The 14965-nt window shown below is 41.7% G+C and overlaps 3 protein-coding genes across 6 annotated transcripts; 1 reads left to right on the forward strand and 2 right to left on the reverse strand.

Annotated features, from left to right (window-relative positions):
* Nucleotides 1-230: 230 nt before the first annotated feature.
* Nucleotides 231-1575, reverse strand: LOC115749526 (protein NOI4-like). Its single transcript, XM_030686381.2, has 3 exons — nt 1409-1575; nt 372-578; nt 231-276 (listed from the first exon to the last, which is right to left on the reverse strand). Exons 1-3 carry the CDS (start codon nt 1415-1417, stop codon nt 253-255), a joined length of 240 nt encoding a protein of 79 aa, XP_030542241.1. The 5' UTR covers nt 1418-1575; the 3' UTR covers nt 231-252.
* Nucleotides 1576-2260: 685 nt separating this feature from the next.
* LOC115749520 lies at nt 2261-8639 on the forward strand. 4 transcript variants are annotated; one of them, XM_048282910.1, is made up of 8 exons: nt 2261-2434; nt 3498-3655; nt 5781-6579; nt 7156-7216; nt 7303-7391; nt 7490-7656; nt 8076-8327; nt 8516-8639. In XM_048282910.1, exons 2-8 carry the CDS (start codon nt 3533-3535, stop codon nt 8564-8566), a joined length of 1542 nt encoding a protein of 513 aa, XP_048138867.1. In that variant the 5' UTR covers nt 2261-2434; nt 3498-3532; the 3' UTR covers nt 8567-8639. The 4 variants fall into 4 exon arrangements, with proteins under 4 accessions (XP_048138867.1, XP_030542230.1, XP_030542229.1 ...); XM_030686370.2 differs by having other exon boundaries at nt 2261-2430; XM_030686369.2 differs by having other exon boundaries at nt 2301-2315; nt 3491-3655; nt 7156-7212; nt 7305-7391.
* Nucleotides 8640-9737: 1098 nt separating this feature from the next.
* LOC115749519 (adenine/guanine permease AZG2) lies at nt 9738-11825 on the reverse strand. The gene has a single exon (XM_030686368.2). The coding sequence runs from the start codon at nt 11601-11603 to the stop codon at nt 9975-9977; it is 1629 nt and encodes a 542-aa protein (XP_030542228.1). The 5' UTR covers nt 11604-11825; the 3' UTR covers nt 9738-9974.
* Between the last annotated feature and the right edge of the window lie 3140 nt (nt 11826-14965).

Below are 14965 nucleotides of genomic sequence, written 5' to 3' on the forward strand. Positions count from 1 at the left end.
TCCGCACCATGAACTCGAAGAAGAGGTTATGTATTTAATTGTATGTAGATCTTGCGAAAGGATTCATATATATATATAGAGAATGCGAGGAAGCCGATGATAAACAAATTACAACATAATCTCTTTATTTGAAAAGGAAAAGGTGAGCACCGAGGTTACAACCATCCGTTGCCTCATGAGCGAGACCGCAGTTCTGTCTTATGATGTTAATGCCAGTCGCATATTTTTGAGCCTCAAGAGCAGCAGTTGAAGTCAGCCGCAGCAGAGCCATTTCCTCTGCGCGTTGGAACCAATCAACAGTTTCAGCATGACAAATGAAAAATTTGCAATCAAAGCAATCAAAGATTCGACAGCCACCGGTGCCACTCTACCTTAGGACTCTGCTGCCTCTTCTCGTTCTTGCTGTAAGTCGACTTGGTTCTTCGAGGGGACACGTTCCTTCGAGGGGACACCATGTTCGCCGCGGTCCCGCTGGTCTTCTTCTCGTCTCTCGCCTTGTTGAAGATGACGGTGAATCCCTCGGCAGATGCCGGGTTGTTCACATCCCACTCCCCGAACTTGGGCAGCGGCCGACCTGCCTGCCGAATCGAAAAAAGGGAATCCGGAAAGCACTGTGTATGTCAGTCTTAGAAAGTCTAAATCCCGTTCCCTGAATCCAATACATGCAGCTCCGCAAGCGGTTGAACGAAAAATGAAGCACAAAAGCAATCTCTTTCGGTTAGATAAATTGTTCTAAAGCACTGCCTTGCACCTCCTATCTTGTCCCAAAAGGAAAATCTCGTATAAACTAAGAGCGTATGTAGTAATATGCTCGCTCATTACCCAACACTAGAACATAAGAACCATAAATCTCGTATAATCTCTCCGACATATAATTCATCGATGAGCGAATGCAGTAGCATGCCAGAATCAGCGCAACTGACATGTTCAACTTGCGACTACTCTTTTACTCGATTCAATGTCTCGATTTTCAATTTAAACAACCAACCGCAAACTCGACCTGTCTGAAAATGTTTCTACATCGACCTGTACAAAAGCAAAAGAGCAGGAACTCGACACCATGTAAAAACGGATCTTTTTCGCAACCATTGCCCACGATGCAACGTGAACCACATGTATAAGCAAAACCAAAATCGTGCATCGTCGACCGTGAAGGGCAAAAGCTACTTTCAGTTTCCTATGCATCAAGATGTCGTAAACGTTATGACACAAGGGGGATGCCGGAGTTCTGGAACCCAGTTTCCAGTCACCGACCCGAAACCAATCGAAGAAGGTTGGCATACAAACATATCGCCATTGTCTTCATTCGTATAGATTCAATGCAAAACCCATCTATACATGCACCGTGCAGAGATTCAATCCGTAACCACGTTAATGAACGAAAGGAGAAGCGTGAAATTAAATTTACCGAAGCCATGCAGGACGAAGGGAACGATACCGAGGATCGGATGGTTTTTCAGAGAGGAGATCCTTCTAATGGAGAGAGAATTCCAGGAATAATGGAAGTTGGAGAGAGAGAGAGACAGAGGGGGAGAGGGGGACGGTGCCCACGCTGATCATTAGAGGAGCGATTGATGATGATATGAATAAGATTCTGTTTAAGTCGGGTCTAACGTTTGTCGTTAGTCAGTTGTTTAAGACAGCTGGTGGCTGTTTTTCAAGTTTAGGGAGATGTTTTTCGTTTTGCTACCACGTCTCCCAAAACCAAACCGATTCGACTTGACAAATTCGAAAGTCGGAGCGGGACCAAATTGCGATACAAAATCGCGAATAAGAAAGGGCGTCTTATAGAATTTTCTTTTTCTTTTCCGGGATTGTAAGTATTCGTATTTCGTGATTGGACTTTGAACTTGCTAAAAAAAAATTAACATTGTTCTCATGATAAAAATGTTGGTAACCACAGAAAAAATCTTGTCAAAATCGATTTGTCGCGTAATGTGTGCGATAAATTTGTATCGAGGGTTGCTTGTTGAAATTTAATTGATTTATCTATTTGCTGTAGGATAATTTTCTCGACAATCTTCTCCGAATAAAGAAAATGGAAATTACATTTGAAAGATAAACCGGACGACATAGGCCGGAGTATAAATACGTCAAAGTCCAAGGGCTCAAAAGAATAGGCCCGCATTGAACCTCGGATAATTAAATTACGAGTGCTAATTATGCACAGAAATCGCAACGCCGAGGATCATTACCCACATTAATCGCACCTCCACTCTCTCGGAAAGGAGACCGTATAGAAAGACAACCTTTTTTACCTCCTTCGTCAAAACATAATCCACACGCTCATCACTGCTCGCTCAGTGATCATGGCTCAAGGTAACGCGTCGTGTGTTCAAGCTGTCCTGTTTGTCTCTCGGAACAGAAGTTACTGAGCGAGACCGACTGAAGTAGTCTTCGACTCTTCGCTTCCTTCCTCGCCAACAACTTGTGGGTTCTTCTCTCTCTCTCTCGCTCTCTCTCTGTCTCTCTCCCTTTTATAATGCTGTCTTTACATGCTTTCCTCTTTCCTTCTGGCACTGGGAAGACGGATTTTGTGTGGATGTTTTGAGTGACATTGTGTGTATAATGCGTACGCTTGCTCGCCTGCTTTATCATACACGCCAGCCTCAGGAGGAGGATATGATCACGGTGGTCTTTGTGAGATTGGGGCTTGAGTTGTTCGTGGATTTAACCCTAAGGCAGACGGGCCTGTTTTTCGAGTTCTTAGAGATAATCTTCGCGCTATAAAGTTGTCCCTTTTCGATTTGGACTTAGGAAAAGGAACCGTCTTTTTTTTAACATGGTGGGCTGTGTAGACTGTGTTGTAGCTGAATGCGGAGTTGTGTACTTTAAGAGTATTTGGTATAGAAAATCCTCGCTAAAATCAAAAGTTAACGGAGTATATCAGAAAATTCTGGCTCTGTTTGATAGAGACAGTTACAATGACTGTCTCTACAGATTTTAGCCTATTGATCTTGTTTTTCACCCTTTGAGGAGGCCGAATGTATAATTGAAGTAGCTTTGCATCCATTAATTAGTCCCTAATATGTGGGAGCCTTTTGACCGTTAGAAGGATGAAAATGGAAGAGTAGGGAATATGCACATATCTACAATTTAAAATGTGTAATTTGTCACTAAATAGTTCTTACAGCAGCATTTCTGTGAGAATTTCTTGAAGTGGATGTTCTTATTTATTTGTTTTAGAGCATGATCGGTTGCTGTTAGATTCAATGCAAGAAATCAAGGTTCATGCTTATGAAATACAATAGGTAATATCAATTTTTTTGTATGGGGAGTCACATGTGTTTCTCACTCATTGGCTGAGCCTTTTAAAATTCAGCATCTTCTTAATCCTCCTATTTGGCAGCTGATTTTTATACTGGAAACTGCCGACTATGCTGTTCTGAGAAAAAAGATCAGAAGAGAATCGGGAACTTCTGCTTTTTGAGAATCGTGTTTGTGCTTCTCCCTGCAAATGCTTTATCGTGTTAAAGGAAATGCTTTTTGGTGCATAGGTGTCCAACGGATCAGATTATCAGTGGGCGGCAAGATGGAAGCTTGTGCAGAATGCTCAAGGAATTGTGTAATTCTTCATGGAAAGAATAGAAACACATCACCTAATGTTAGCTCCTTTTTCAAGGTCATGGTTGGCAGTCAATTTTCTGAGCTTTTGGTATGTTGTCACCCTCTTCTATTTATGACACTGTAATATCTTTTTCCTAAGTTATACCTTCTGTACTACTGGGAAGTACAAGCTAATTCCTTCTCTCTTTCATTCAGCTGCATACAGACTTGTACTTGTTGAAAAGATAATGGTTAAAGTCACATGCCTTGTGCTGTTTGTAAATTTTGACAGCTTACACTGCTTGATTTTGCATGCAATAGTTGCATCTGTGCTCTTGTTTAACTTATTTTAGACTTCATGCAATTGCATAGAAGGTGTGAGGACGTAATTATTTTTTGTTGGGTCATGAGTGAGGACATATGCAGGTAATGAAAACACAACATCGATGTTGGTTTCTCAATGAGGAGTTAGCACTATAATTAGTCAGCCTACCGAATTTTACTTCTGCCATGAACTGATCCAGGTATCACTAGCTATTGTGTCTGTATTCTTATTATGATCAGTTCACCCTGTGAATTAGTCTGGGAACAGATCTGTAATGAGTGACTTGGTTTTAAAAAGAGAGAGAGAGAGAGAGATTGAAGAAGCAAAGTGAACATATTAATTTCCCTGTTTAACACTCTTTTATGGACTTCAAAAACTTTGTTAAAAGAAACAAGTTTTGGTAATAGAAACTTTATTTGAATGGGGAAGTGAATTTAAGCACAGCCCTAAAGGTCTAACACAGAGACATATTATCCATCAGAATCCTACCTAGTGGTGTTAACCTATGTTACACGGACACGTCCCTAAAGCCAATTTTCTTGTGTCCGACACGTGCCCGACATGCAGGGACACGATCGGACACACTCCGACACGCAGTCAACGTGTGTCCCAATTTCTGACACACGGTCAATAAATAGGACACGCTTAGACTCGCGAGTCCAAAGATTAATTTCGGAAAATTTAATACTTCAAAACCCAAATTTGCATTGGCCCCATGAGCCTTTCTGATGGCCCACATCAAGCCCGTCCAGCCCAGTAGTTTGCAACAATGATTGAGCCGCCACTTTATAGGATGTTGTCCCTCTTTTTCTTTGCTTATTGGCCAATTTGGGACTTTTGTGCTAGTCATGATCCAAATAACAGCCCCAATCTCGTCTTTTGCCTTGGGACGTCTTTTACAAGAAATACGTTGGCAAATTCCGGAGAAGATTTCACTCCTGAAGAATCTACTGAAACTATACGGGCTTGAGGTTTTTTGCCTAGAGCTAACGCGGCATTCAGCTGTGGTAAGGGTGTATCATTAGCATATTCGGCCTCACCCTTAACCTAAAGAAATAATAGCAGATAACAATGTGAAACAGAACAAGAAACCCACCCACACGCATGGACAGTAGCACTGCATTATTTTTAGTGTAAATTCATTTTAGAAATCACGTGTCGTGTCCCGTGTCTCGCGTCGTGTCGGTGCAACATAGGTGTTAACCAGTTACTACTTAAACTTCTGTTATATACAAAAGATGCAAAGCAACTGAGAGAAATAAAAAGTTCTAGTTCAACATATGCTTATCCGTTAAATTGTTTCTTGATATTCTTTGCTTCTGCATCAAGTAATTGCCAGTTAGAAAGCAGTGCATTTGTTGTTTAGATTGTGAAGGAAATGCTGTGCCATATGTGGAGTTTTTCCTTGGTTTTTTTCTTTTTATGGAGTAGAAAAATTTAGCCAAATATGCAAAGAGAAACAATAAGAAGTGGCATGAGATATCATGTCATGCTCTAGAGAGTAAAAATTTCTCAAGGGATATATCTATATCCAGTTATGTAACTTGACATGTGTAGCACTCAGCGGATCCGGAGCCTTGATGAAGAAATAGGCATATGCTTCAGGTAGTTGACTGTCTACAATTTTTATGTTTCCATATCTACATGACCTGAATAATGCCATGGTGTTAGCAATGACATGGATCATTCACAATGTTGTGTTTTTGTTCCAGATCACTGCCTAACAAGTGCTCAGATGTTTTTAGCTGTGGTAACTTGAAATGCAGTATTTCAGTATAGTGATGATGCTTGTGCAATCAACTTTCTCCCGAAATTTGATCTGGATAGGCATAATCATAGTTTGTTGCCTGTGCTGATTTTGTTGTGAGAATGAGCTTTGTTTTACAATAGATGTTTCTTTCAATTGCAGTACATTCCCCCAAAATTTTCTCCCACGGTTTCAGGACTGCTTAATCAAAATATCCATCTGGAGGATTCAGGTGGGGGGCAATGGGAAGTGACATTGTCCGCGGTTGATGGATCCTTAGCTTTCCAGAGAGGTTGGAATGCTTTTTCGTGCGACCATGGTTTAGAAGTTGGATATTTTCTGTTATTCTATTACCTGGGTTCCCACTTCAGGGTTGACATATATGATCGGACTGGATGCAGAAAAGTAGATTTCCCAGAAAACAGGATGAGTAAGAAAAGAACTGTGAGCTCTAGAAATTCTCCGGATGACCCCGCCGGTGACAAGAGTTCAAGTGAGAGCGCTTCAGTTGTTTCTGGGGCATTGGCTGAGCTAGATCAAAGCCATTGCAGAACAAATGTGGAAGAAGCAGTGAAACAGACGGCATCTACGTGTCTAAAGAGTTGTCGAAAAAGTCAACCTCTTGCTGAAGAATTGAGCTTTATGATTAATAGAGACACTGAGAACAGAGAGAGAGAAGAGGTGCGACCTGCATTTGACTTATTCGATTTGGAAATGAAGAGCAGCAGACCTTGTGCTGGTCTGAATCCCTGTATCGTGGATGGAAATGGACCTTCTTCTGTTGGAGCTGTTATATCACAGTTATCTCACAATGAAGCTGGATTAGCTGATAAAGACCCAATTTTGGATTCTGTCAATAATTGGACATGTGAGGAAACAAATCGACACATCAAAAAACTTAAGAAAAGTGGAAACTCTGAAGGCATAGATAAACAAGAGACTCTCTTCAATGACTGCATGAGTAAGAACTCGGAGCCTTTATGTATATACAAATTATGCAAGTATATATACGTATTTACTATCAATTGGACTAGGGAATGATAACTTTCCTTTAATGAACCTTTTCTTCCCCTTGAAAAGAAAGTTATGCTAAGAAGGCTGCTATGGGCATAGTTAACAATGATGCTTCATGACTTTATCTGATCTGCTTTTGCTTTTGAGCTTTTAATGTTAAACACTAACTAAGATCAGCTGGTAATAGTTTCTGTAACTGAAATCTATTAAAACAATTCTAGAAGATGATTGTTTGACACTCTTCATAAGTTAGGCTGGGTCTTAGGTTGTAATGTGCAGTTGGCAACCACCACCCCTATCTGGTGGCATATTACTCAGGTACTTTCCTAAAGGCTGGACTTGTTATTGTGAAGTTAATCAAGACGACTTATGATCGGCCAGCTACTAGTACCTTTGTTTGCTCCCTGCTCACTGCGCAGCTGCGTGCTATTAGTACCTCTTGTGTTTTATTGATATGACGAGTCTCAAAAGCTCTCTTGTTGAAGGTGCTTAATCTTCTTCTGTTGTTTGATACGGTGGACAGATGATGTATTACCAGTTGTCAAAAGAGAGCTAATGGAGATGAATGAAGATAACAAATGTAAAGTCTGTACTTGCTTTTACTTCAGGATATGTAATTGCATGTTATGTTATGTAGTGATGTTGCGAACGTTCACTTCATTTATCTTTCAGTTGAAAGGCCGATGATTATTAAACAAGAGCCAGTGGAGGGGACTTCTGGACACTGGAGTACCAAAATGGCTAATCAGAAAATCTATGGTATGAACTTCAGAGAACCTTCATAACTGGATGCTGATTCTGTGGGTCCATTTGATAGCATGCAATGGTTCTTGTTCAATCCATGCTCCTATTTGCAGGAAAAGAGCCAATTGTTAAGGCGGAGTATAGTGGGAGTAATGCTTTAATAGCAAGTGATGGACAACCAGCAGAGGGTGAACCTATCAATGCAATGGCTTCTTTGGTAGATATGGCTGCCGATGCCTCCTATTCAATCAAAGTTGTGACGGACTGCCATTCTCATCTAGTGGGTTTTTTATTTTTATATTATCCCTACTTTTTTCCCTTCTGATTTGACTGCTGTTGATCCTCAAAATTGGCTAAGCCATTTTTTTTCTTCTTCCATATTTAGTTTTTGGACAGTTTGGTTTCCTCATTTGATATTTTGGTTTTAGCTTCAGCTCAAATTCATTTATCATAGTAGGGGCATTATGGACACCCAGTGGTCCACATCCCAGCTTCTAAATTGGGTTGGGTAACTTCATTGGCATCACCCAATAGATCTTTAACTGAATAATATATGTTCTTTTCAGAATAATTTCATCGCTCCCCTGGTCGTTATTTTTCTTCGTTTTTCCATATGTTGCAAATGCAATTGCATTTATGGTATTATCTGCTTACTCGTGTGGGCCTAAGTTACATTCCTCGTCACTTCTGTTGATGCAGGAGCTGCCTGCTGACCTGCCATTGAAATTTTTTAAGGGAACTTCTTCGAGAGACCGAAAAGTTGTGTATCTCAAGGATCCATCTAAGAGAATGTGGCCAGTCCTTTACCATGAGAGATCAGGACTAAGATTGCTAACCTCTGGGTGGGACGGCTTTCGAAAGGCGAATTGTATCCAGCAAGGAGATGAGTGTGTTTTCCAACTCAAAATGATGTCCAGCCCCCGGTATCTATATGAAGTCTCCATCACCCGGGTAAATAAGCTTGCGCCAGGCCACTAATTCACGAATTGTATGACTGGAATCCTTACTAACTAGACTCTGCCATCTTAGTCTCAGTTGGGCTTCTTCCCAGCCTTGAATCCCCTAACTGCCATGACTGGAAGACCCAGAATGTTGAACTCATTTCTAAGTAATCTGATTAGCATTTGCTTTGCTTGAAGTTCAAGGATATCGTGTGCAAAGCTCCTGTGACTTCTCACTATATGCTCTGACCAAGCATGCGATTCGAACACTTCGGGTTTAGTTTGCCCCCCTGGTGTTGATGACAAAGCTGCAGAATTCTTAGTTTTAGTAAATTTTTTTTTTTGGGTCGGATTCTTAGTTTTGGTTTGTCATGTTCTCGTTCGATCTTGAGTGGCGACAACAGAGGAATACCAGGATCTTTTCTTGTTAATGAATAGTGTCTATCTATAATTGGATAACCTCTCGAAAACATGAGGAACTTTATATGTATGTTTTGGACTGTTCACTGCGGTCTATCATGCTCTTCAAGCTACTGGCAAAGGCGATCTGTGTCGTGAAGCTTGTCCTTTTAGCTTGCTAGAATGTGGGGTCAATAATGCAGAAGCATCAACATTAAAGCTGTGAAACTTGTTATGGTCTTGTACGTTGGAAGTAGCGTAAGTTGCAAACGACAAGAGGATGTTTAATGTCATTTCACAAAAACATGTTTTGTTTTTCAAATGAGAGCTCATTTTTCATTCCCGTAAACAACCCCACTAATCTCTATTGAGGGAAGCAGTGTGTGACACTCGTTTCCTTTTACAGATGGAAATCTGCTAATTTGGGGCATTGCATGTATGTCACCTAGAATGTGGCACCATATGAAAATTGAAATAAATGACTGAAGTGTGGCTATTTTCTCCAAAAAGGTGCTCAGAGCGGACCTTGCTTTATAAAAAGAGCCCGAAATGGCTAACTTAGTCTTAAGGAAGGACTCGAAATGGGATCATTTTCTCAAAAGAAGGTTTAAAGTAGATTTTGTCTTGAACAAAAGCCTACAGTAGCCAATTTAATCTGAAATAAGGATCCAAAGTCACTCGGCCGAGTTGCGACGCACATGCAAATTGGGTCAATGTCGAAAATTTTCCGCACGTGAGTCGCAAGTGCAAGGTGGGCCAATAAGCATGAGCCCTTATTTGAGATAATGTTCAGTTTGGGTGCTCCGAAAAAAAAAAAAAAAAAAAAAAGGGCACCACTTTATGTTTTTATTTGAAACAAAGTTCACCGCGAACCTTCTTTGATATTTTCCTCGTTGGAATTATGTTGCTCTTGAAAGTCGATTATTCTTATTAATTTAGATTAAGCAGTGTGCTGGTCTTTTTGTGTTATCAAACTTAAGACTTATCAACAAAACGAGATGTGAATCTTTGTCGGATGGACTAATCAAGCAACGAAACTGAAAATACAAATTGCTAGAGACAATAATTAGAGAACTAAAAACTAGATTGACTACATGCAAGAGTTGCCTTGGAAGGCGATGATATTGTCAGTGGCCAAGCCTCCTTTGCTCCTTTTTTGCTCTACTCTCTCTCATGGCAACTTGTGCATCTAATCCCCATCTTCACTTCTTCTACCACAACCATTGAACAGTCCCCCCGCAGAAACATCTCTACAGATTCAGATCATTTCGCAGGCAGCTTCGGGTTCCGTGCCAGCCGATGCCGACACTTGATTTTGCTCCTTGACGACCATCTTCCTCATCTTCATCAACCACACAACAAGCCCCTTCGCAATGTCATACAAGCTTAGAGCAACATAGATCCCAATCCCGCCGATGATCCCATCGGCTATTGAATAAGTCAAGGGCATGAGAAGGATGGTCACAAATGCGGGCACTCCCTCCTTCAGATTCTCCCAATTTATGTCCCTCACCACCTTCATCATCAACACCCCAACCATGACCAGTGATGGGCCTATGGCCCATGGAGGGACACTGCTCAGTAAGGGTGTGAAGAACAGTGATACCAAGAAATAGAGCCCAACAATCACTGCCGTCAGCCCGGTCCGACCCCCCTCCCTTATCCCTGCCGACGATTCCACGAACGTGGCAATCGGTGAGACCCCTAAGACCGACCCCACTATGGTGGAGCCAGCATCGACCATGTACGCGGAGTACTCTCCCTCGAAGCTGCCTCGATCATCAACGAAGCCCCCGAGCTCGGCCATCGTGTACAAAGTCGCAGTGATACCGAGGACGTCGACGTACAGTAGCGTTACTAGAGCCACCCAGGCTTTGGCATGGTTGAAATTCGCGAAGCTAACAGCTCCTGCCGTGGACTTAATTTTATGAAAGCCGGCAATTTTCTTGAAATACTTGAATCTTTCATCACCCAGTGGGGTGTATGGGAAATATGTAACAGCAGTGCCTCTAAACCAAGAAATGACTGTCACAAGAACAATGCCATATATCATGCTGCCTTTGACATTTTTAATCAGCCCATAGGAAATTACCAGAAACCCAACTGAGCCCAGCCAAAATGTTGGGCTTCCCATCTTCCCTCCAACGCACTCGCCAGTCTCCGGATTTGTAGTTGCACAGGCCGTGACGGTCACCAATGTGGCCGGGTCGGGCCCGACGAGGCCCACTCCCTGGTGCCCTTGCAAGCCCACGAACGCGATGAAAAGGCCGATGCCCGCCGCGCAAGCCAGTCGGACCGGATGGGGTATGAGCCTCGCGAGCTTGGCCCGGAGCCCAAGAGCTGCAATGGCGAGGAAGGCGCAGCCCTCGATGAGCACCACGGCGAGGGCCGTCTGATACGAGAGGGGCCCGGATCCATGATAGCCCACTACGTTGTAGGCCAAGTAGGCGTTCGGGCCCATACCTGGGGCAAGCGCCAGGGGAAGGTTGGCCAATAAACCCATGGCTAGTGAACCGATCATGGACGACAAAATGGTGGCCACGACCAGGTCCTTCTTGGTCCTGCTGAGGCAGCTCTCATATCCGGGGTCGGGCTTCAGCGTGCAGCCGGGGGCCCCGGGGACTGTGCAGTCTGCGGCGGAGCACGGTCCACCTGAATCGGAAAGGATGGTGGCATTCACCGAAATTATGTAAGCCATGGTGAGGAAAGTGGCCGTACCCGCACGGAGTTCTCTCGTAAAGCAGCTCTTCCGCGCTTCGAGCTTGAAGTACTTGCCGACCCGGCTCTTCGAGACGGCTTCGTTGAGGCCTCTCTCCATGTTTCTCCATGAATTCCTTAGCCCCACACAGAACCCACTTCCCATTCCTCCACATATTTCACCTCCCATTTCTTTTCCTGATTCTCAGAGAGTGTTTCGAGCGTTGGAGAGGAAAGACAGTTGTTTTTTTTTTTTCTTCTCTGGGGGTATCCTTTTGCGCACTTTGATGAAGGAAAGAGGGTTAATTTATAAGGGAAACAGGGGTCATGCCAGTCAAAGGATAACGGGCCTTACATGACGACTTTGAATATTCTGAAGAGGATGTTGACGGAGGAGTTACGATTAGAGCTGGAGATGCATTATTGGGTGGATCACGCTATAAACGTCTTGCGTGGCTTATATGTACCTATCTCGAACATTAATAAATGGGTATTGAATCATTATAAGGTAATGTCATTGTTATTTTCCCAATTCTTAGTTGTTTACAACGCGACGATATACGGAAACGAAAAGTCGCATTCTTTATTGAGATGCACGTGAAAGATCATAGAGACTAAGTGCGACAAAGCGCATGAAATTCCCGACTTCCTTTTTCTCATCGTTTTGCTTTTCTCGTGTTATATTAGGTTATTTGGGAGGGAAAAAAAAATGAGAATCTCAATTTTTTGCTGTGGTGTGGCTCATACTCCCCAGCAGAAAAAAGCGCGAGGGTTCGAAAAAGCCGCTCCAGTGGGGGTCTCATGGGAGCATCGTTGCTTGGACACTAGAGGATTTTCACGATCTAAGCCCATATTTTTCCATATATACTCATTTTCTCTTATAATTGAGGGATGTAACGAAAGGTGCGAGATACTAATTATGGTGAAATCATCTGCTGAACGTAGCCATAATCTAATGGTGAATTAGGATAAAATCTCGTATCTCGATTTCTTATTGTTTTACGATTTACTTTGCTGTGATTATGTGTCATATCCTAACATCTTTAGGCATGAAATCAGGTTCAACAAATCACATGGGTCAGTCATCCAGATTGCCTAAACCCCGTGTATAGACGTTCAAAGGTCGGAAGCTCCTTAAAATTCCGAAAATTAATTAGATCTTGGGATGATGACAAACACGTGAAACCTTCGGCCCTCGGGTTGATCAGAATAGAATCTTTTGATCCTTGTGCGGGACACTCCAGTACGTGACTTTATGCAGGATTTTTATAACCTTGGCTTTGCATAACCCAACAATTATAGGAGGTGGCTTTAGACCTAACATCACACGTTGCTTTTCGAAAGATCGTTCGTTTGTGTTTTTTTAAGGATGATAATCGATTGAAATTAGCTGCTCGCGTTAAGTCTGGCATGCCTAATCGAATTTAAATTCGTAGGTGCAGCTCGAAGCTAGTCGCAACAGTGGGTTCAGCTTTTGAGGGATACCACAAGCAATGTGAATGTAAAAAGAAGACCAACAAATTAAAAAAAAAAGTAATATAAAAAGTAATTATATCCTCACCTTTAGCTAATTTCCTTCCTCTGTGCTTAAACCGATATCACAAGAATATAAACACGTCATAATCCTTCGAAATATCTCTCCTAACCAGGATTTTGTATCGGATCGCTAATAACACATAAGAATTGACAAATACGAGGAGAATTATCCGAAAAATCCTAAACTTATTACATTTTTGCTAATTTAATTCTGAATCTTTTAATTGTGTCAATTGGATCATAAACTTTTTCATGTTCTGCCAAGTAAATCCGATCAATTTTGGTCAGAAATGGTCGATATGGACGCCGGTTATCCTACGTGGCACGATCGACATTGACTTGAATAATTTTTAATAATTTTTTTTTCTTTTGATATGTGGAAGATACTTCCTTAAGTACAACATTGAAACAATTCCTAAATTACCCACATTTTAGCAACAATCTCATTGCTCGGAACCACCATGCTGGACTCGATCCCCGTACAATTGCACAAATGATGATAGCATTTCCTCTCTTTCAGTGATGTCCATGTGTCCTTTCAAAGGGTTTGGACCATGCAGCAGGTCTATTGCTAGTGATTATTTCATGGGATTTTGTTGTGGTTGTAATTATTAACAAACCAAATATGCAAAAATTACGACTTTTGATGAGATAAGAGGGGCTTAATTAAGCCAAAAGTGCAGCTTTCCCTTTTGTTCGGTTCAGCAATACAGAGCTCCCCCTTCTCAAAAGTTGCACCCACTGAGAGAAATGTTCAGAGTTCCAAGGATGCAGAAAAACATAATTTTAACATAAAGTAAAAATCAATAAAGTTTGTTCATAAGGGCACGCGAGAACTTGTTTATCGGTTCCAAAAAAGATTCGTTACGATCGCCAGCATGGTTTAGAACCTAATCATGCCACCAATCGGTGATTTGGCGTTTGGAGTGTTGAATCGCGGTGCGTATCGTAGCCCTTCAATTAATGTACGTACAATCATCATTTGTTGATTATGGGCACGGCGAAAATTTACGACAAACTATGTCGAAACTGCAGGTTATCGTCATATTTCTGATGTCTAATTAACTTTCGAGATATTTACGTCGAGCATGTCACTCTCGATACTTCGATCGAGAAAATGTCGAGTATATGTATATCAAAGGGAAAGAGGGATACCGATAGGCCTTGACTAGATTCAATTGCATTGTCGTTTTACTCGGGTCTTGAATCATGCATATCCAACACTTAACCACGAATTAGCACTTTCTTGGATTCCTTTTGACCATCACTATCTCATCTTCATCCCCTTTCTACGCGTGGAGAAATATATTTCATGATTGAAAGTGAATCAAAAGGTGTAGTTGTAGATTTTTCATTGCACCCTTAATCTTCACCAATTATTTTAATAAAATAAGTGAGGCACAATAAATCTGTCGTATCAAGATATTTTTTAGTGTATCGATCGGATCGAGTCAGTGTCACACACGAATTACAAGAAAGCTTTGGGTATTCTGACGGGGCAACATCCGTTTGCGTACAAACAATCACAATGCATGTAATTTTTTTTTCCCTTGGGCTTAGTCAAGAATCAAAACGGCTCGCCATTTTTGGACTTTTTCATTGCACTCTTAACCGTCACAATTTACAATAGTAAAATGGGTGAGGCATGATAAAATCTCTTGTATCAAGATGGTTATTAGTGTATCCATTGGATTGAGTCAAGCTGTCACATGAATAAAAATAAAGTTTCGGGTGTTCTGACAGGGCGACATGCGTTTGCATACAAACAATGACATTGCATGTCATTTTTTTTTTTTTTCCTTAAGCTTTGTCAAGAATCAAAACGGCTCGGCATTTTTGAGCTTTTTCATAGCACCCTTAACCGTCACGATTTATATTAGTAAAATAGGTGAGGCACGATAAATCTCTCGTACCAAGATATTTGTTAGTGTATCGGTCAAACCGAGTCAAGCTATCACATGAATTACGAGAAAGTTTCAGGTGTTCGGACAGGGCGACGTCCGTTTGCATGCAAAC

Source organism: Rhodamnia argentea, chromosome 7 (assembly GCF_020921035.1).
Source record: "Rhodamnia argentea isolate NSW1041297 chromosome 7, ASM2092103v1, whole genome shotgun sequence".
Taxonomy (NCBI): Eukaryota; Viridiplantae; Streptophyta; class Magnoliopsida; order Myrtales; family Myrtaceae; genus Rhodamnia; species Rhodamnia argentea.

Coding starts and splice junctions, on each gene's coding strand:
- LOC115749526 (XM_030686381.2), bottom strand. Junction 277..371: donor AGAGGCAGCAGAGTCCTAAG/GTAGAGTGGCAC, acceptor TCCAACGCGCAG/AGGAAATGGCTCTGCTGCGG.
- LOC115749519 (XM_030686368.2), bottom strand. CDS start 11,603: ATGGGAGGTGAAATATGTGGAGGAATGGGAAGTGGGTTCTGTGTGGGG.
- LOC115749520 (XM_030686369.2), top strand. Junction 3,656..5,780: donor GTCAATTTTCTGAGCTTTTG/GTATGTTGTCAC, acceptor TTTCAATTGCAG/TACATTCCCCCAAAATTTTC. Junction 7,213..7,304: donor GATGAATGAAGATAACAAAT/GTAAAGTCTGTA, acceptor TTTATCTTTCAG/TTGAAAGGCCGATGATTATT.